The sequence below is a fragment of the Bufo bufo genome, chromosome 1 (genome assembly GCF_905171765.1).
Source record: "Bufo bufo chromosome 1, aBufBuf1.1, whole genome shotgun sequence".
In the NCBI taxonomy this organism is placed as follows: domain Eukaryota; kingdom Metazoa; phylum Chordata; class Amphibia; order Anura; family Bufonidae; genus Bufo; species Bufo bufo.
The window spans coordinates 200,833,697-200,855,288 of NC_053389.1; the positions used below are offsets into that span (position 1 = coordinate 200,833,697).

Genomic DNA, 21,592 nt, shown 5'->3' on the forward strand with positions numbered 1-21,592 from the left:
GAACAGAAGGAGTCAAGGAGATGATGTCAGATGGATCACAAGTAGGGGGCGGGGCGCAGGCGGCGGCCGGGTGCTAGTGCTTGGGATTCGGACTCCAGAGTGCCGGCGCCCCCAGGCAGAGTGGCCTACTCTGCTTATGGGTGGCGCCGGCCCTGAGTGTGTGGTGTATGGTCTGGGCACTGACAGGCTGAACCCCCACTCCCTTAAGCTCTGCATCAATACTGGCAGCTCTCATACATCTATTTTGAAAAGACAACCTCTGGATATGACGCTGAACACGTGCACGCACCTTCTTTGGTCGACTATGGCGAGGCCTGTTCTGAGTGGAGTCTTGTTAAACCGCTGTATGGTCTTGGCCACAGTACTGCAGCTCAGTTTCAGGGTGCTGGCAATCTTCTTATAGCCTAGAGCAGGCATGCTACACCTGCTGCCCTCCAGCTGTTGTAAAACTACAACACCCACAATGCCCTGCTGTAGGCTGATAGCTGTAGGGCCGCAGGCTGAGCATGCCTGGCCTAGAGCAACAATTCTTTTTTTCAGATCCTCAGAGATTTCTTTGCCATGAAGTGCCATGTTGAAGCTTCCAGTGACCAGTATGAGAGAGTGTGAGAGCGATAACACCAAATTTAACACACCTGCTCCCCATTCACACCAGAGACCTTGTAACACTAACGAGTCACACGACACCAGGGAGGGAAAATGGCTAATTGGGCACTCACTTTTGTTTCCAATGGTTTATACATTAATGGCTGTGTGTTGAGTTATTTTGAGGGCACACCAAATTTACAAGCTGTACACTGACTACTTTACATTGTACCAAAGTGTCATATCTCCAGTGTTGTCCCATGAAAAGATAGAATAAAATATTCACAAAAATGTGAGGGGTGTATATCGAGCAGTATGTATTTTTTTATGTTTGCCCTCTGTACAGGAAAGCACAGACTTAGGCCTCATTCACACGATGCAGTCTGCAAACCAGGGTACTGCAAAACATGTTTGCTGGCCTTGCGCACGCTGCATCATTGACTTTAATGGGTCAGTGCGCCACATGTTGTTGCTCAATATAGGACATGTCTAACAATGGTCAAACTCCCAGGAGGAATGAGGAGGAGATGCTGCCACTTCAGGTGGAAGAAGAGGAGTCTGAGTTGGGGGACCAAGAGAATGATTATGATGATGCCGGTAACACTGGCCACAAGACCCAATTGTCTCAATGGGGGGTGGAGGTGGAAAGAAGTGTCTCCTTGGGCACACTGCTAGAATGGCGACCTGTATGCTTGTTTGCTTACACAGTGACAAATGGATTGGTGACATCAAGCAGTCTGATGATTACTGGATAGCCATGCTTTTAGACCCTCACTACCAAGGCAAATGGGGGAATGTTTTCCTCCCTTTTAAGGGTCGGACAAATTGAGTTATAACTAGGAAACACTGTGAACGCAGCATGTCGTTGCTTATAACGGGCAGACACCTGCCACCAGTGTGTCTGAAACAGAGGCCCCTCTCCACCCCCTACCACTGCCACCAGCAGCAGAAGCCATAGCAGCAGCCAGTTCAGTCTCCTCATGGTGGAGCTGTTTTTCTACGTGCCACACCAAGCTAAGGCCAGTCGTCAAGCCAAGAGCACCTACCTCAGCTCCCAGGTTCAGGCCTACCTACACTCTGTCTAGTCTCCATGTTTTTCTGGGCAGGTAAACTGAAACAGTGAGCCAAACTGACACAGCACGCTCTCTTTCTTCTTTCTTGCCCAGGCTCTAGTATCATCTTGGAGAGGGTTTTCAGCACTGCGGGGGCCTAGTGACACTGACACAGACCAAGTTGTCCTCCGCCAGTGTCTATAACATGACTTTGGTCAAAATGAACAAATCCTGGATTGGTGAGGATTTTCACGCTCCTCCAGCTAAGGGTGATGAATAGATATGGCCTTGCTGCCGGTGCCCCATCTTGCCACCGTTGCTGCCTGCCTCCATCATGCCATGGCCACCATCATGCCACTGCTGCGGCCTGCCTACCATCATGTTCTGTATGGCTGCTTCTGTTGCTGCTGCCATCATGCCACCGCTGTGATCTGTCAACCATCATGTTCTCTAAGGCTGCTGCTGCCTCCATTATGCCACCGCCACCATCATGTCAGTGCTGCGACCTGCCAATTATGTTTTGTACGGCTGCTGCCTCCATCATGCCACTGCTGCGTCCTGCCGACCATAATGTTCTGTACACCTTCTGCTACCACCATCATGCCACCGCTGCGACCTGCCAACCATCATGTTCTCTAAGGCTGCTGCTGTCGCTACCATCATGCCACCGCCACCATCATGTCAGTGCTGCGGTCTGCCAGCCATCATGTTCTGTACAGCTGCTGCTCTCTCCAACCATTATCTGTCTCAGTTGCTGCTGCTCCTCCCTGCTAATCTTCTACTTCCACCAATGTTAACAAAAAGCATTTGCCACTACTATTACTACTACTTCCCATAGACAGCCCACTGCCTTGTATGTTCCATGCTATGCTGCTTCTGCTGTCTCTACTATTGCGGCCCCATACCACTATATCTGTACCGATCCCACATCCCCACTGCACTGCTGCTGCTCCCAATTAAAAGGGATAACTTTTTTAGGCTTGTTTACAACGAGCCACGTCTTCTTCTGACAATCAACACTTGTGCGTGGTGTACAGGCAGACCCTGTCAAGTCATAATTTTTGGATGTTTGGTTCCCCCCTCCAAGCCACTTTTTTTAAAATCCCATAACACTGTGTGTGCTTAAACATCATCTGCCCCCGATAAGGAACAATTTAGAAGCTTTAGAATATGAAAAAGCATAACACAAGTTCCGGCGCGGTGTGCTTTTACCCACAGCTATGTACTGTATGTCAGTGTCACTCAGACATCATTTACTATTTCTGTTATTCCATTCAAGAGCTTGGGGAGGGGGAATAAAACATTCATAAAAAATTAAGTTTACCTAAAAATGATGAGTCCTAGGAGGCTAGAGGGGGTTATGTACCAATTTTCAGGGCTATTGGAGCAACTTCGGTTTGCCATAAACGATTCGGGTCTAAACCGAACTTTTTTAAAATTTCTGCGAACCTGAACCAAACCGAATCTCGAGTCGTTCGCTCATCTTTAGAGATGTCCTATCTTTTGCTTCCAATCTTCTGTTCTTCGTGGTCTAATTCCACCTGTGGAGTCTGTTCCGCAATTGTTTGTATGCAGCTCATGCCAACCTGGTATAATTTAGGCTACTTTCACACTGGCGTTTTGGCTTTCCGTTTGTGAGATCCGTTCAGGGTTCTCACAAGAGGTCCAAAACAGATCAGTTTTGCCCTAATGCAGTCTAAATGGAAAAGGATCTGCTCAAAATGTATCAGTTTGCCTCCGTTCCGTCTCCATTCCGCTTTGGAGGCGGACACCAAAACGCTGCTTTTAGCGTTTTGGTGTCAGTCTGATGAGACTGAGTCAAACTGATCCGTCCTGGCACACAATGTAAGTCAATGGGGACGGATCCGTTTTCACTGACACAATCTGGCACAATAGAAAACGTATCTGTCCCCCACTGACTTTCAATGGTGTTCAAGACGGATCCGTCTTGACTATGTTAAAGATAATGCAAACTGATCCGTTCTGAATGGATGCAGACGGTTGTATTATCCATGACGGATCCACGCCAAACGCGAGTGTGAAAGTAGCCTTAGTTTGACCAAAGACCTTCTAAATTCATCCTTCACTTGGTGCATCCCAATGGCGCCACTTGCTGCTTCACATACTACTGGACTCTAAGAAAAAAAAATACCACTAGAGGATAGTAACATAGTAACATATAAAACGTTACTTACAGAGAACAGCATGTAGCTACAATAGGGTGAAAAAAAAACTGTGAATAAGATACATGTGTTGCAGATAAGAATCTGCCATAACAGATCATGTTTACAGTGTTATTCGTGCTTTTCCAGACTGCAGGTGAATGCCCATTCAGATTTGTTGCTGTACGAGTTAATTTCTAGTAAGGCTACTTTCACACTAGCAGCACGGACCTCTGGCAGGCTGTTCTGTCGGGTGAACAGCCTGTCGGATCCGTCCTGCCACTAGTGACCGTGTGCCCCCGGACTGCCGCTCCGTTTCCAGTGACTATAATAGGGGCGGTGCGGAGTTCCAGCGGAGGCACGGCAGCTGCCGGAATAAAACTACGACATGTCCGACATTTATTCCGGCAGCTGCCGTGCCTCCGCCAAGACTCCGCACCGCCCCCATTATAGTCAATGGGGACGGAGCGGCAGTCCGGGGGCACACGGTCACTAGCGGCAGGACGGATCCGACAGGCTGTTCACCCAACGGAACAGCCTGCCGGAGGCCCGTGCCGCTAGTGTGAAAGTAGCCTAACGCATGGCACTTTAATGGATCCTCTACAATAAATCATATAAAGTTGCAGAGCACTAATGTTTACTGTAATTACTTGATCTACTACAATTCAACAGTTTTACAAACTTTTCCATAGCGTTATCACTACCTGGATCTGAGAAATGCTGCTAGGTTTAATTAAAAAAATATTTATTGTAAAAAAATATTAAATAACTTACAGGAATTTAAAGCCAACACCATAACCCATATCACATTTCACCCACCCTGCAGCAAAACACATAAGTCAAACATAAAGGGAGTGTAAGGCGGGATGTATGTCGCAAACATTTCCTTATTGATGTACAGTCATGGTAGTTTCTGTGAAACGGAGGATTATGAGTTGTAGAAGAACGGCTCAAAGGGATCACCTCATCAAAGACATGGGTTGCACATGACAAATATATTTCCTCAATGTCCATGCTAAGAAAGCACTCTGCAAATGCATTTTCTATGGTAACTACTTGGCTTTCTCTGTCCCAAGACGGCCATTATAGTCATTTTCTTATACAAGACAATCCCTTTAACTTCAAGTTGGTTTGAAGTAGTAGTCACATCTCTAGATCTGTATTACTGAACTATATAATGCTCTGGTTATGAAAGGTCTATTATAGTAATATATGTATATAAAAATCGCACCCACTAACATTCACCTCTCATTGATAAGACCCTCAAAGTATTATTTTCATATTCCTTGATCTTGTTCTTCTGGAATGTATATGGTTAGAGAATAGCATTACCTGCTGCTTTCTAGTAGCCCACTAACCACAGAGATAGGGTACACCATTGCTCCAAAAACAGGTAAGCAGACAGAAATGGGCACAAACACATGCCACCTCCAATATGTATCTTCATGCTTCAGTGAGGAATAATTTTACCTCTAGACCTACCGCTTGCTTCCCTAGGATCTCCAGAGGCATCAGGCTTAGAGACTCCCCACAACAGTGTGGCTGGTCATAAAAATTGTGGAAGGATAGAGGTGTCCTTCTAAAAAGTATACATTTTGAGCAGGTGGTATTGCTTAACCGTCCTCTATCAGCATGCTTAGTAAAGAGGCAGACTACACCGCTGCTTTGGGGCAGGTAAGTAGGGGTGAATGGGCACCAATTCAAGTGACATTCAATATTTAATATCCAGACATGAATCTTTGATGAAGGATCATTTCAGCTCCAGACTTTCCAGAAGCCTCCTCCTGGAGATCTCTGGGCTGTGTGACACTATACTGTCCTCACAATGCATCCAGTCATATGGAAGAACTGCCAGATGATCCACTTTGTAGACCTAGTGTAAGATTAGTTGGGTTTGGGTTCCAGGTCCAGGAGTAGAAGGTTTGGAAGTTTGACGGTTCAAGGGTTTGGTAGTTGAATGCTTTCATTATGGTGATTCAGGGAACAATGCAGATCCTAATGGTCAGCAATGATGGTTTCTCTACATGGAAGACATACAGTATTTAGAGGCCATGATACACGTTTTGAGGTAAGAAGTATGATCCAATTCCCTTTATGGAGGTGGGCTTACAGATATGTTACTAGATGCTACTCCTTGTGATGCTGGACTACACGATCGTCCTTTAATTGGTCCTCTAAGTCTTTCATTTTGGCTACGCGGAGAAGATGATTTGCCCCGCAGGATATCTACAATCTGAAATGAGACAACAGGCATTACATAGAAAGCATCACAATAATCTGTACAGCTCCAAGAAATATCACATTTCATTCATTTTATGACTCAAACACACTTAAGGGAGTCTGTGTCACGGCCTATGGTGTGCGTAGTGACATTTTCCTTCACTTGGTTGCCCGGGACTACGTTTGGTGTTGTATGCATGTGGTGGCAGTGTCTCGGCCTTCTGGCTGATCCCCAGGACATGGTTGCCACGCATGCCGTTGCCCGCGGCAACAGTTGAAGTGTGTGTTTATGTTTGTACTTCCCCTTTAAGTGGCCGTCTTCCCTTGCCTTGTGTTGGAAGGGTTAACTTCCTTCCTAGTGTGAGTGCACTGGGTGCGTCTGTGTGTGGGTGTGGCTACATGGGCTATAAAGCCTCAGTCAAGATCAGTAGTCTGAGGGGTACTTCAGCCATGGCTAGCTGGAGGTATCCTCCCGTGATATACCATCTGCCAGTGGGGGCCACCCTTGTGGTCATAAGTTTATGTCACACATGATGTCATGTAGATGTGTTTTTGGTATGATTGTTTATTGCAGATTATGGTCCTGGGTTCCTGTGTGATGTGTGCTGTGTGCTGTGTCCGTGTGTGTTCTTTGGACAGCAGCGCTTCTGCATGGGTTCCAGGCTTTGTGTCTGTGGCAGGTAGGTGCTATACTTGTTGCATTTACCTGCCATTGCCATAAGTTGTTTATGCTCCCTAATTCTGTGCTCCTGGCCAAGCAGGGACTAAGATCTCGCGTCATCGCACGGCTGAGGGTTTTCCCCATCCTCAGCCGTGACAGTCTGATAGCTAGGAGCTGGGGAGAGCGGTACAAACCATACCTTTTGTGAACCTTTCTCATCAGGTGCAGTATGAATATGAAGTTTTATTCAGTCATATTTTACTACTGCAAGTGCTGAGGATGGGGATTCACTGTGAATCACTCTATGCATTGAGCTGTTTCACAGCCCCTCCTCACTGCTCTGAGTGACAGCTGTAGCATCAAACCAGAAGATCAGTACATCTGTCACTAAGAGCAAGGGGAAGAGCTGTGAAGAAGCTGAATGCAGAGATTAGTAGGCACTTCAAAGTGAAGCTCTTTCTTGAGGGCACTTGATGGAGCAAAAACTGGCTAAATAAAACATAACATTCACACTACTCCTGATGAGAAACGTTCCACAAAAATTGAGTCTCCTCCATTCAATCACACTGTACCTGCAATAAAATTCTCAACACTGCACGTGCAGATGGCAGATGTGGTGCATTTGAGTGGAGAAGGCTGAGTGATGTGCCTGGAGTTATTTTTCCCTGGTCACATGACCCTCTATCAGCAGCCGTCTTTATGGACATGTCTCCTGTGTGGTCAGCACAGAAAATTTTCCTAACAAGGGGACATGACTTATGAAATACAGCAAACGGCACAGAAAATTAAGAAAGGCTATATTGGTAAGTGTCATATAGTCACCTGGTGTACTCCATAAAGTTATACAAGTCACATGGTGCACTCCATAAAGGTGCCATTCAAAAATACATCTTTCCCCACATAAAATAAATCCTCATACAACTACGTCAATAGAAAATTTTAAACGTTACGACTTTTGAAATGCAGAGATAAAAAAAAATTGCTGAGCCTTAAAGGGGTTGTCTGAGTTCGATAAAAACTCAGGTAACCTCGTAAATATCCCAAATTCATCCCTTTTTTATCACTGATGCTTCAAGTGATCACTACTGCAGCCAATCACTAGCCTCAGCAGCACTGCAAGGTGTTAGCATGGAACATCACCGCTGCAGCCATAAAGATGACATCAGTAGTGGGGAGGACCTGAATGCAATGCTGGAATTGGCAGCAAATAATAAGTATGGAATTTTGTTATTTTATCACATTTACAGGGATTGTCCAAGTTTTAAGTGAACTATGTTGCCTACTTAAGGGGTTAAGATTTATGAGCCACCTTTCTTTAGGTCTGTAAACCATCTCATGTCCTCACTCAAAGACGCTCTGATCAGATGGCCACCAGCAATGGTCCAGCTAAATGAGCTGGTATTCCCTCACACTGCAGGGTCTCCATGTTTTCCTGTGTGATGAAGCTTGAGCCTGTCTGCCTTCTCTGCCCTGTCATCTCTCTACCCTGTACAGAGCCAGCACATGGAGCGCTGTATTCACCTCATTCTGGTCCTACTGTACTAATGAGCCATTCCATAATGGAAGAGCTCCTTAGTAGTGTTGAGCGAACCCGAACTGTAAAGTTTGGGTCCGTACCAAAGTTTGCGAGTTCGGGTACCTGGATCCGATCCCGAACTTTGCCGGGTTCCAGTTCGGTGTTCGGGCATTTAATAAAGCTTTTGAAAGGCTGCAGGGCAACCAGTTATCAAGCTTTCAAGCTGTGGGCACTAACAAGCCTGGTAATGGCATGGCTGTGATTGGCCGGTGCATCATGTGACCCAGCCTCTATACAAGCTGGATCACGTGTAGCACCGCCCATCAGCTCTGGGTAGTGCAGGGACAGGAAGCAGGCAGCTGAGGCGAGGGAGAGTGTTAGGAATCTGGCTATTTGTTTTGTGGGTGACATGCACCATCTTTGTACCCCTGACAAGGAAATATAATAATTAATCTGGCTGTTTATTCTGTAGGTGACCTATAGTGATTTTTTGTGGGTGCAACGCACCATTTTTGTACCCCTGACACAAAAATATAATACTTAGTCTGTTAGTTGGATGGGTGACATATACCAATTTTTGGTGTGAGATACACGTGCACTTTATACGTGACAGGGAAATTAATATAGCTAATCCGTCTGTTAGTTCGGTGGGTGATATATTCCCATTTTTGGTGTGACGTACACCTGCACTGCATACGTGACAGGGTAATTAATATAGTTAATCTGGCTGTTAGTTTGGTGGGTGATCTCAAAGAATGAGGAGAGCATCAAATAAGGGATGTGGCCCTGGTCATGGTGCTGCTGGTGCTGGTGAAACTCCTGTTGCAGGGAGAGTACGTGGTCGATCTGTGCCAGCTACACGCCCAAATGAAACACCTTCCTCAGGTGCACATAGGCGACAGAACGTTCAGCGTCATTTTGTAGGCTCGAATACCGATGTATGAATGGTGAGGCCAGAACAAGTAGAGACGGTAGTAGATTGGATGGCTGACAGTGCCTCCAGTTACTTCACATTGTCTCCCACCCGGTCCCCTGCTGAAACCGCAGAGTTGGCAACTGCAGCCCATGAGCATCTGTATTTCACCTCACCCCTTGCAAATCAGCCAAGCAGTCAGCCCCAAGCCATGCAGCAGTCTCTTATGCTTTTTGATGACTCAGCTGGCGGGGTTTCCATCGGCCATCCACCTAGCCCTGCCCCAGAAGTGGAAGAGATTGAGTGCATTGATGCCCAACCACTTATGTTTCAGGATGTGGACATGGGAGGACCACCGCAGCACGTCTCTGATGATGATGACGAAACACAGGTGCCAAATGCTATGGCTTTCTGCCGTGTGCAGACCGGCAAGGAGGGCAGGGGTGAAGAGTGGGTGGAAGATGATGTGGAGGATGATGAGGTCCTAGACCCCACATGGAATCAAGGTCATGCGAGTGAAGTGTGTAGTTCAGAGAAAGAGGTGGTGGTCACACAGCGCCAGCCGCACAGCAAATGAGGGAGCAGGGTGCAAAAGTAGAGTGGCTGTCCACTAGCCAGTATGCCTGCTATTGCCCATCGCACCCAGGGACTGAGCACAACAAAGCCAGTTCCCTGGCATGGCCGTTCTTCAGACAATGTGCTGACGACAAGACGCGAGTGGTTTGCACGCTGTGAAATCAGAGCCCGAAGCATAAATGTTCTAAACCTGAGCAACACCTGCATGACCAGGCATGTAAATGCAAAGCACGAGCTGCAGTGGAGTACACACCTGAAAAACCACAAAAGATCTCAGGCTCCTCTTGCTCCCTCTTCTGCTGGGGTCTCGGCCTCTTCCTCCCCCTCTGGAGTGACAGTGGCACCTGCCACCCCGCAAACAGAGAATGTGGCAGTAACACCACCACCTCCACCACCGTCAGCCAACATGTCCACACTGTACTATGGAAGCCTTCAGCTGTCCATCCCCCAAACACTGAAGAGAAAGAGGAAGTACCCCCCTACCACCCACAATCCCTGGCCCTGAATGCCAGCATTTCAAAATTCCTGGCCTTTGAAATGCTGTCATTCCGTCTTGTGGAGACAGAGACTTTTAAAAACCTTATGGCGGTGGTTGTCCCACAGTACGTGGTTCCCAGCTGTCACTAATTTTCCAAGCGAACCATCCCTGCCCTGCACAACCAAGTGGTGGACAAAATCAGGTGTGCACTGCGCAACGCCAATGTGGCAAGGTCCACATAACTACCAATACATGGACCAGTAAGCACGGGCAGGGACGTTATATCTCCCTAACTGCACACTGGGTAAATGCAGTGGCGGCTGGCCCTGAGGCGGATAGCAGTTTGGTGCATGTCATACCACCCCCGAGGATTGCAGGACATTTCTTGTTGCCTCCTCCTCCTACTCCGCTTCCTCGTCTACTGCCTCCTCACCCGATCAGTGTAACACCTTCACCACCAACATCAGCACAGCCAGGGGGAAACGACAGCAGGCTGTTTTGAAACTCATCTGTTTGGGGGAGAAACCCCACACCACGCAGAAGTTGTGAACGGGCCGTGAACAACAGACCGATGACAATTTGTTGCCGCTGAGCCTCAAGCCTGGCCAGGTGGTGTGCGATAACAGGCAAAATCTGTAGCAGCTCTGAGACTAGCCGAACTGCAGAATTTGGTGGTGCAGAGATTCCTGAAAAATTACCCCGATATGTCATAGCTGCTGCAGGAAGTGCGGGCAGTCTGTGTGTGCACGCTTTTGGCGTTCTCACCCTGCTGCTGCTTGCCTGTCTGCGCTGCAGCATAACCTCCGCCTTCCCGCTCACAGCCTCATATGGAACTCCACCTTGCACATGCTGGAGAGACTGTGCGAGCAGCAGTAGGCTATAGTGGAGTTTCAGCTGCAGCACACACGGGTGAGTCGCTCTGCGGGACAGCACCACTTCACCACCAAGGAGTGGGCCTCCATGCGGGACGTGTGTGCTGTGTTGCGCGTACTCCACCAACATGGCCAGTGCCGATGACGCCGTTATCAGCGTTACTATCCTACTTCTATGTCTCCTTGAAAAAACATTTCGGGTGATGATGGAAGAGGATGTGGCACAGGAGGAAGAGGAGTTATCACGGTTATCAGGCCAGTCATTCACAAGTGGCTCGGAGGGTGGGTTCCTGCACCAAAAGAGGCCAGGTACACAACTGTCCAGTCAGGGCACAGTTCTGCAGGATAAAGAGAAGGAGGATGATGATGAGGAGGAACTATGTTCACAGCAGGGTGGCACCCAAAGCAGTTTATGGGCATCAATGGAGTGTTGCTGGGGGGATACAAAGGACACAGACGATACACCTCCCACAGAGCACAGCTTGTTGTTGCCTCTGGGCAGCCTGGCACACGTGAGCGACTACATGCTGCAGTGCCTGCCAACGACCGTCTAGTTGCCCACATTCTAACAAGTGCTGATTACTGGGTGGCCACCCTGCTGGATCCCCACTACAAGGACAAAGTGCTGTCCTTAATTCAGTCACTGGAGCGTGATCGGAAGATGTGTGAGTACAAGCGCACGCTGGTAGACAGGCTGCTGATGGCATTTACACCTGACAGCGGTGGCTCAGTGGAAGCACAAGGCGAAGGCAGAGGAGGAGGAGGAAGAAGTTGCCAACGCAGCTGAGGCAGCATTTCAGCAACATGGTTGAACAGTACGTGTGCACATGCCTACATGTACTGACTGATGGGTCTGCCCCATTCAACTTCTGGGTCTCCAAATTGTGGCAAGTATATTGTCCGAAAGTGTGTTTAGCACGGCAGGGGGGTTAATCACAGACAAGCGCAGCCGCCTGTTCACAGCCACGTTCATTAAAATAAGCCAGGCATGGATCCCACAGGACTTTTCCATACCTTGTGCTGAGCAGACAAGTATACCGGCCGCACCCAGCCATTGTTATACTCCAGCGCACTTTCTCTTTGCATTCTCTTTTCTATTTCCCAATGTTTTGGGGTCTTCCGCCGCTTTCACCTACACCGCCACGTCTACCGCCTCCTCAACCTCCTACCCCACTTTGACCTCCGCCTCCTAGTTCAAGATTATTATTATAATTTTTTTTCCATTCTATGTTATTTTAAGTCATTTCCCTATCCACATTTGTTTGAAGGGCAATTGTACTGCTCTTACCTCCATTTTGTCTCTTTTTGCAGCCCTCTAGCCCTTACTACAACCATTTTACAGCCATTTTAGTGCACCAAAGTTCAGGTCCCCATTGACTTCAATAGGGTTCGGGTTCGAGTTCGGGTCTCGAACCAGAACTTTGACCCGAAGTTCGGCTAAACCCGGCAAACCCGAACATCCACGGGTCCACTCATCCCTACTCCTTAGTATTCGCCCTATAAGACGCACTGCCATTTTCCTCTAATTTCAGGGAGAAAAAATTCCTATAGGCCAAAAAATACAGTAGGTAAAATTAAAAATAAATAAATAAATGGAGTGCTTCTTAAATTGTGTGTGGAGCAATTTTTTTCTAATCTTGAACAACCCCTTTGGGTCTTATCTCAAACTGGCATAACTGTTTAACTAAAGGCAAGTTCACATCACCCTTTTTCCTTATTCGTTCATAAATGCATCCGCAAAAAAAAAGAATGCATTTTTAAAAAGGGACAACGAACTGATGGTTTTATGTTCATTATTTTAACGGATCTGTTCATATGATCCATTAAATTAACGGATAGTAGTGCATAGTTTGTTCCATATGTTTTGTTATTTTAACACAACAAAATAACGGTAGATGAAACGGTCATGTGAACTCACCCTAAGCTCCACTCAGGTTGTAAAATACTGTATTTGAAAATACAAGGGTCATTGAAATCGAACCAGGGTCTTATGCATATAGAGATGCTTTTTTTTATTATCAACAAACCATGTTCATTAGGAACTCGTGTCAAATATCTTAACTGGGATTTTCAATCAGAGGTTCTTCTCATAATTAATTTTTTGTGCATTCCTTTGATATTAAGATTAATTAAAAATGCTACCTTTCGCCTGCAATTATTTTCCACAAATGCCAAACAAAATCAGCTGTTTCCTTCATCTATAAAAAAGTTAAAAAGTCTACAGAATTGTATGATATCATGAAGGCATTGAAGGGCTTGCTTTTGTATATCTCATTTGATGTTTTTTTTATTTTTTATGAAAGGGCATCTATCAGCAGATTTGTACTTATGACAATGGCTGACCTGCTACATGTGCACTTGGCAGCTGAAGGCATCTGTGTTGGTCCCATGTTCATATGAGCACACATTGCTGAGAAAAATAATGTTTTAATATATGTAAATGAGCCTCTAGGAGCAATGGGGGTGTTGCCATTACACCTAGAGGCTCTGCTCTCTGTGCAACTGCTACACCTTCTGCAATTTGATTGACATGGCCAGGCGGCATGAAGATTTCACTGCTTGCTCCTGTCAATCAAAGTGCAGAGGATGTGGCAGTTGCAGAGAAAGCAGAGCCTCTGGATAGGTCATCGGTATCTGATCGATGGGGGTCTGGGACCCCTGCCAATCAGAAGGCACCGGTGCTCAAAGTAGCCGTACATTGTATAGCGGCTGTGTTTGGATCAAAGTTTATCCCCATTCACTTCAACAGGACTGAGTTGCACCTAGGCCATGTTACCGATGAACGTGGCGTCACATAGCCTAGGGACAGCTGAGAGAAGGCCGCGGAGCTACTATAGCACCACTGCCTTCTCAGACAGCTGATCGGCGGGGGTCCCGGGAGTCAGACCCCCACCGATCAGATACTGATAACCTATCTAGAGGATAGATCATCAGTAAAAAACTGTTGGAAAACCCCTTTAAAATGTGCTGCCTCCCTGTGAAGACTATTTGTTGCAAATCAGAAACAAGATAAATTTCTTTAAAATCTGGGAGTAAAAATACCTGAAATAGTCAATGTACAGGGACATATTTACAGCTTAAGCTGCCCTAGGCCTGAATTTACACCTATTAAAGGTAAATTTACAGTTGTCACTCGCCATCATGATTCAATCGTCTCAGAGCATTTATAAGGATAATTGGAGTTTTGTTTAATTGGTGTCTCGAAAAGTTGGGTGACAGCATATGTAGTAATGTGACATCAGAAATTAAAAGATGATGTCAGAGTTCACTTCTTGGACCTGTTGTTTCCTACAGGTTGGGGGTTGCAGGCTAACGGTAATGGTCACCTCCTCACCTTTTCACAGAGCAGTTCATGTAAGGGCCCATTCACACGATCGTTGGATGTTTTGCAGTCCGCAAATTGCTGAGCCGCAATACACGGATACCGGTAGCGTGCATTCCGCATTTTGCAGAATGAAACGTCCAACCCATAATAGAATTGTCCAATCCTTGTCTGTAATATGGACAATAATAACACATGCTTTATGCGGAAATATGGACATTGAGTCATTTCCGTTTTTTTTTTTTTTTTTGCAGCCCCATTGAAGAGAATGGTTCTGCATACTGGCCACAAAAAAACTGAAGGGGCATAGAAAAAAAATACATTCTTGTGCATGAGCCCTAAATTTAACCCAATCATACATGCAACACATGTCGGCTCTGGTTGTGGGGGCTGCTGCCTCTGTGGCGCTGGGGAAGTCAGAGAGGGAGGGAGACAAGCAATGGACTTCCCTCTCCAAACCACTGTGAAGAACTGTCAACCCTGGTAATTTTTAGCTACTACTTCCCCACTGCTCCAGTTCCAATGCAGCAGTGATGACGTGCTGTGCTTACTGGCATCATTACTGCTACCATGTAAACAAAGACTGGCAAGGAATGGCAGGAGCATTAGTGCCGGTCGGAGATGCAGAGATTTCTAACTACTCTCTCTAATATAGACCTATGTATTCTTCAGAACTCAACATTTAGGCTGGGTTCACACATGACTGATTGGTTGAGGATTTGCGATTGTGGATTTTCATGTGCCGAATCTACAGTGTTGTAAAGTACCAGCAAAGCGGATGACACTTTAAGAAATCGCATCCACGGGCTGCATTAAAAAATCTGGAGTGTAAAACCGACCTGCAGTGTGGATCTGAAATCTGCAGAATGTCAATTTATGCTGAGGATTTCACGCTTTTCAATTCAGAGGGTGATGTCTGCTGGCTTTCAGTGGTAAAACCATAGATGTGCAATGTGCGGTTTTTGTTGCCTTTTTTCCCACTACAATTTTTAGTACACGTGGACGTGTCCTTAATCAAGTCCAGTTCCACACAGGATTCCAGGAGGAATGTGAGGAGGCATGAGAAAGTTCTTGGCTGACAAGGGCACCTCCTCAGGCTTCCCTCTGTTCAATAACCACTGACCAGTGAAGAATGCTCTATACTGTCCTCTCATTAGGGTGCAGTCATATGTGTAAATGCTACAGGTTCTCCGCAGCAGAACTGTGTGTACAAAATCTACAGCACTTACAGTAGCAACAAATTGGATGAGATTTCATTGACACACTGTGGAAAAATCCTGCAACTGACTTGCAATGTGGGATTTTAATATTCAACATGTCAATTCATGCTGTGGGTTCTACTTGTGGCTTTTAACCTTGGCAATGTAAAGGTTGAAGGCAGCAGAAGACCCACTGTGATCCTGCCAACAGTGGCACCACAAAAACCACCCATTTCAGGGTGGAGGATTTCAGCCAGATCCTCTGCAGACTGGATACGCCATAGCCTTATAGAATACACTACGCACTTAAAACTGCAGTGTCAGCACTATAAACTTACAGCGCAACACATGCGGAATGTAAACTTAAAAAAAATAATGAACACAACTTTTTTACAACTCATATGTATTTGCCATTCAGGGAGTGTGGAAAGTTGGTGATGCCCCCAAGGAAAAGTTTTAAAAGCAAGGCAGGAGGTGACACAGTAGCCATAAAAAAAAATAAAATAATTTAAGTTACTTGAAGCTAGTGCTGCCCTCCATCAAGGTGGTGTCCTAGGCACCGGACCTCCAGTGCCTAGTGACAAATACAGCCCTGTCAACATATTTAGAATGGAATCAGGAACCTTTACCTTCTATCGACTGCTTTGGCAAAGCTTTTAGGCAAAAAAAAAATCCATCACTACAAAATCTAAATCACAGGGGCCCTGATTTATCATACCTTCACTCCAGAATTCTGGCATCAAAAAGTTGCAAAATAGGGCTTTTATGACTTTTGTGCACTCACTTGCACAAAATTTAAGCGCTTGCGCAAAAATATGCAACTTTTGACACTCACATCTTTACACCACTCATTCCAGTTTTGTAATATGGGTGGAAAAGTGAGTGCGGTTAGCTATGTTAATGAATTTAACTACAGATTTATTATTGCGACTTTTTTAAAAAACTAATTCCAGCAACCTCAGTGCACTTTGATTAGGCGTGCCGAGGTATGTAGTCACACTCCCAAGTAAATCAAAAATTCCTCTGTGGACAGGGTATTCTCATATTCTAAAATATAACTTTTACTAGATATGCCATAAAATAATAGATCAATAAGATTAAACACAACACCAATACTCATTTATCACACACCTGATAGCCATCTGCCATCTACAGTAGACGTATACAAGACTGTATCTTACTAATTTTGTGATCTGTCCTCAGGCAACTAGACTGGATCTGAGATAATAGTAGGGTGTGTTGATAGCGGTTCAGTCTTTTTGATCTGCTCACTGTTTTTGGTGTTGTTTTTAACCTTATTGATCTATTATTTTATGGCATATCTAGTAAAAGTTGTATTTTAGAATATGAGAATACCCTGTCCACAGAGGAATTTTTAACTTTTTTAAAAAGTCGCATTCTCACTCCAGGAGGAGGTGGAGTAGAAAAACTGGAGTAGCTTCTTTAGACATAAGTGTTAGGTTTAAGGACAAGCCAAATCTATCAAACAACCTGTGACATTTGATAAATGTGGCACATAGTATGCTAGTGCAGACTCCAGCAAAATGGACTTAAAATATTCTCCTCATGATGAATTCCCCCCGATATCTCTAGCCATGGAAGATACAATGCAGTCACACTTTTTGTGTCTGACCTGTAAATTTTGCTACCCTTTTCCACCACTCTGCATTAGAGATCTGCAAATTGATTCTTAAAAAACTCCAATTCAACTCGAGTTTTGCAAAAATTTGAGTTTCATCTAAATTCACATTTTTGGTGATTCCATTGAGGTGAATATTGGGGGGGGGGGTGCGACAGAAAGAGCGAACGTGAAAGAGAGAGCAGGACAGAGAGAAAGAGAGAGAAAATAAATTAAAGAATAAAAAAGTGAAAGACTAAAGAGAAAAAAAATATGTACCCTAGGAGACCTCATAGTGTCATACACAAATTTTAAGGGCAATTGGAGGGCTATTGATTTGGTAGAATTGTTTTAGAGCAAAAACAATTTGGACACAAACTGATTTTGTTGACTGCTTTGGTTAAATCAAACCCGAATCAAATTCTCAGCAAAACTCTACTCTGTCTGTATTGTATTACTTTATCATGCCTGTTTCCTGAGTGTGCAGGCTCTTCTATGTGTGAACTTTTCCCTCACAACCTACAGTGCTGTGCAAAGCTCTCTGGGCTAATCAGTCATCTACCATTTATTTATGTCTACTATTTACTGCATTACTTTAGTCAGACTTTTTTGGTCACTGAAAAGTTCTAAACATTTACAGAGAGTCTGTGGGCAGAGAAAATTTAACTGGCTGCTGGGAGTTGAGATACAATATATTACAAACTTTTATAAAGTCACATGTAATATAGATCTTTGGCAAAAAGTATAATGCTGGATAAATTTTAAACATGTATATGCATATCCTTTTTGGTTGAGCAAACAGCAACATCAGCAAGTTAAACTGTCCTTATTTAATGTTTACGCAGGCCTCTCGGCTCTCCACCGATGGCACATGTTAGGGGAGATAAAGATCGGGCAGTTGGATTTCAATCTGCCTATCCTGGGAGATAAGTCGCTAACACTTGTGTATGGCAGTGATTTTCTCCCTTATCCTCATTCTGAACATATACATGCTCAGCTTAGCCAAGTGTACATGTGTATGGGGGAGTCTGGAGCTCGTGGCCAAGCTATCTAAAGTGTACTTTACTCTTGCTCTAGAAGGCCTATTGTGTCCATGTATCACATGAGTTCAATGATCGTTGTTTAAAGCTTCATGAAAGTGTTTAGTGGGCAGTTGCCCCCAGCAAGATTCCTGAAACTTCCCTGGGATTATCCAAACTTGACCATTACTAGTATCTCATTGGACATTATAGAGACGTAATCTTCGTGGCATGTTTATCCATCAAAAGGATTTCTACAAGCTATTGAGACATAATTTACACATATCACTTCCATCTTCCAAGGAAAGAGCTGTTTCACTGAACTAGATATGCAACCTAGGACTGTTAGGAAAGAGAAATGACAGAATGAGTCAGTAATTTCCTGTTTCCATATAAAATACCTTATATCTAATGTAAGGAGTCTCCTGTCTTTACATAATATTACATTGATGAAGCTCAGATAAGACACCATTGAAAACCATTTTAAAAGATATATGTATATATTATTTTAGTAATGGTTACATTTGCTGAACATCAATTGTTTTCCTACTGTGGGTGGAGCTTAGTTATAAAATGACTGTGTGCATGATACATATCAAATACACCTCTTTAACCCCTAATGGGCTGTTACTTTTTTTGTAATGGCTTTGAACGCGTCCTTGCATTCAATAACCTATATTTTATTTCAAGGCTACACAGGTATATGATAAGTAATAATAATATGAGGTCTTGTTTTTTGTGAATTATACATTTTTTACTGTTTATTGGCGATACCAAATATGCATATTGTATAGTTTCATTGTTTTGTAAAAATATATATTAGTATTCACATTAATATTTAATAAAGCCTTTTTTGTATTTTTCCTTCTGTAGTGCTATTTCTAGTGATCATAATATTATATTATTTTTTGCCATTTTGATGCATATGGATCACATTGCACCAATGGTAAAATGGTTGGTATTGCCAATCACAGCCACCCTCCCATTCATGATGTGCTGGTGAAATGTTTCTACACCTTGATTGGAGTCCACCTATGTTAAATTCAATTGATTGGACATGATTTGGAAAGATACACCCCTGTTTACATAAGATCTCACAGCTGACAATAGCTGATAATACATATCAGAGCAAAAACCAAGCAATGAGGAGGAAAGAACTACATGTAGAGCCCAAAGACAGGATTGTGTGGAGGTACAGGTCACTCTAAGGGTACAATTTTTTTTCTTCTGCACTGAAAGTTCCCAAGAGCACAGTGGCCTACCGTACATAATTCTTAAATTAAGTTTAGAAGAACCAGGACTTTTCCTGGACCTGGGCAACCCACCAAACTAAGAAATGTGTAAGAAAGGTGACCAAGAACCCAATGGTCACCCTGGCTGAGCCCCAAAGATTCAGTGTGCAGATGAGAGAAACTTCCAGAAGAACAACCATCACTGCAGCCTCTCATCAGTAAACGACATGTTAAAGCCCACCTGGAGTTTGCAAAGAAAGCACCTAATAAACTCTCAGACCATGAGAAGTAAGATTTCCTAGTTTTATGAAACCAGTATTAAACTTTTGTGGCCTAATTTCTAAGCCCTGTCTGGAGGAAACCAGACACTGCTCATCACTTGCCCAATACCATGCCTACAGTGACGTATAATGGTGGCAGCATCATGCTGTCTGGAGTTTTTCAGAAGTCGGGACAGGGAGACTGGTCAGAATTGAGGAAAAGCTGAGTGGAGCATAGTACAGAGATATTCTTAGTGAAAACCTGATTCAGAGTGCTCTGGATCTCAGACTGGGATGAAAATTTGTCTTCCAAAAAGATAATGACCCTAAGCACACAGCCATGACAACAAAGGAGTGGCTTAGATACAATTCTGTGAATGTCCAGACAGAGCCCTGACTTGAACCCAATTAAACATCTTTGGAGAGACCTAACAATAGCAGTCCACCAATGGTCCCCATCCAATTTGAGTTTGACAGGATCTGAAGAAAAAAATGGCAGATAATCCTCGAATCCAGTGGTGAAAACCTTGTGGCATCATATCCAAAAAGACTGGAGACTGTAATTGCTGCCAAAGGTGCCTGAATACTTATGTCAATGCAATTTTTTATTTTCAATAAATTCAAGATTTCTAATATTCTGTTATCACTTTCTAATTATGGGGTATTGAGTACAGAATAATGGGGAAAAACTTGAATTTGTTTTTATTTTAGCACAAGGCGGCAAACCTAACAAAATGAAAAAAGTGAAAGGATTTGAAGACTTCCTGTATGCATTGTACATCACGTTAAGGCATTAAAGGAAAACCAAAAATGTGTCAGGCTCCGCCGCATTATATTATTTCCTTGTCTCAACACAAGTATTAGTTGGAAGATGCACACAGTCATGTGACAACTAAACCCTTCCAGATATAGTTTGGAAAATACGAAGAGTTAAGAAATAGTCGAAAGAAAATGCTTGACTGTTTGTGTAACTTCCATAAAGTGCTGAATCCACTCGAAATTGAAATTTCCGCTCAGCAGAGCACATAGAGAAGAAGAGAGAAATATAAATTAAATGAGACTTCCATCTTAAAATTCTCTATTGAACAGGTTATCTCAGCCTGGTACAGATGGCTCCAGAGCTACCCCCTTCCCAATTAATTTGCTCTGCTAGGTTTGCTTCAGACTGGCAGCTCAGGGGACGTGTCCTTTCTGCTGCAACTCTCTCCCTCTCACGGCTCAGTGGGCATACCCTTTCTCAGGGGGCTCTCCCTGTAACTGTCACACCTTCTCACATTAGATATGACTAGAAACATATGCATGCAAATGAAGGATGGAACCAAGCATGTGCAACCACCTCAGTGAAGTGGACAGAGAAAAAAGGAACAAAACAAACATCAGGTGGCACTATACAAATATATTTTATTGAAAACCCCAGTGGCTATACTAATTACATGCAATTTCAAAAGCACTGAGATCCAGGCGCTGGTATGAAAAATGTAGAGTGTTTTCAACTGGACAACCCCGCTAAGAGAGGATGAACTAATAGTAAAGGATCTAGCAACTAAGACCCTCTTTGAAAGCTCCATCTTTGCAATCTATATGTCTCAAAGGTTTGTCCAAGACCAGCTATTTCAAAAAATGAATTAAACATACAGTATCTAACAACCCGTGGGGTAATCCTCATATCACAGTGTTTTCCTTTGCTGACAGTTATGAATTCCATCACAGGACACTTTCATAATGACTACTGATGTGGTGTGAGTGGGTGGGGACTGTTTGATGAGTTCTTCTGAAAGTCAAGCATTGGGTCAAAGAAAAAGGTGTTTCTTGTCTTTTGGCAAAACTTTGCTAAAAATGAAACTAGCTTTGTTGTATATTGTGCATGCAGCTCATGTTCCAATGAATTAGGTTGACAACTATGTACA

General features: G+C 44.3%; 1 protein-coding gene across 1 annotated transcript in view; it reads right to left on the bottom strand.

Annotated features, from left to right (window-relative positions):
* Positions 1-4,578: 4,578 nt before the first annotated feature.
* The window catches only part of BCL3 (BCL3 transcription coactivator), a 120,878-nt gene continuing 103,864 nt past the window's right edge, over positions 4,579-21,592 (bottom strand). The window contains exon 8 of the mRNA XM_040434309.1: positions 4,579-6,032. Coding sequence (XP_040290243.1) covers positions 5,892-6,032 — 141 coding nt within the window. The 3' untranslated portion in view covers positions 4,579-5,891. The remainder of the gene's footprint in view (positions 6,033-21,592) is intronic.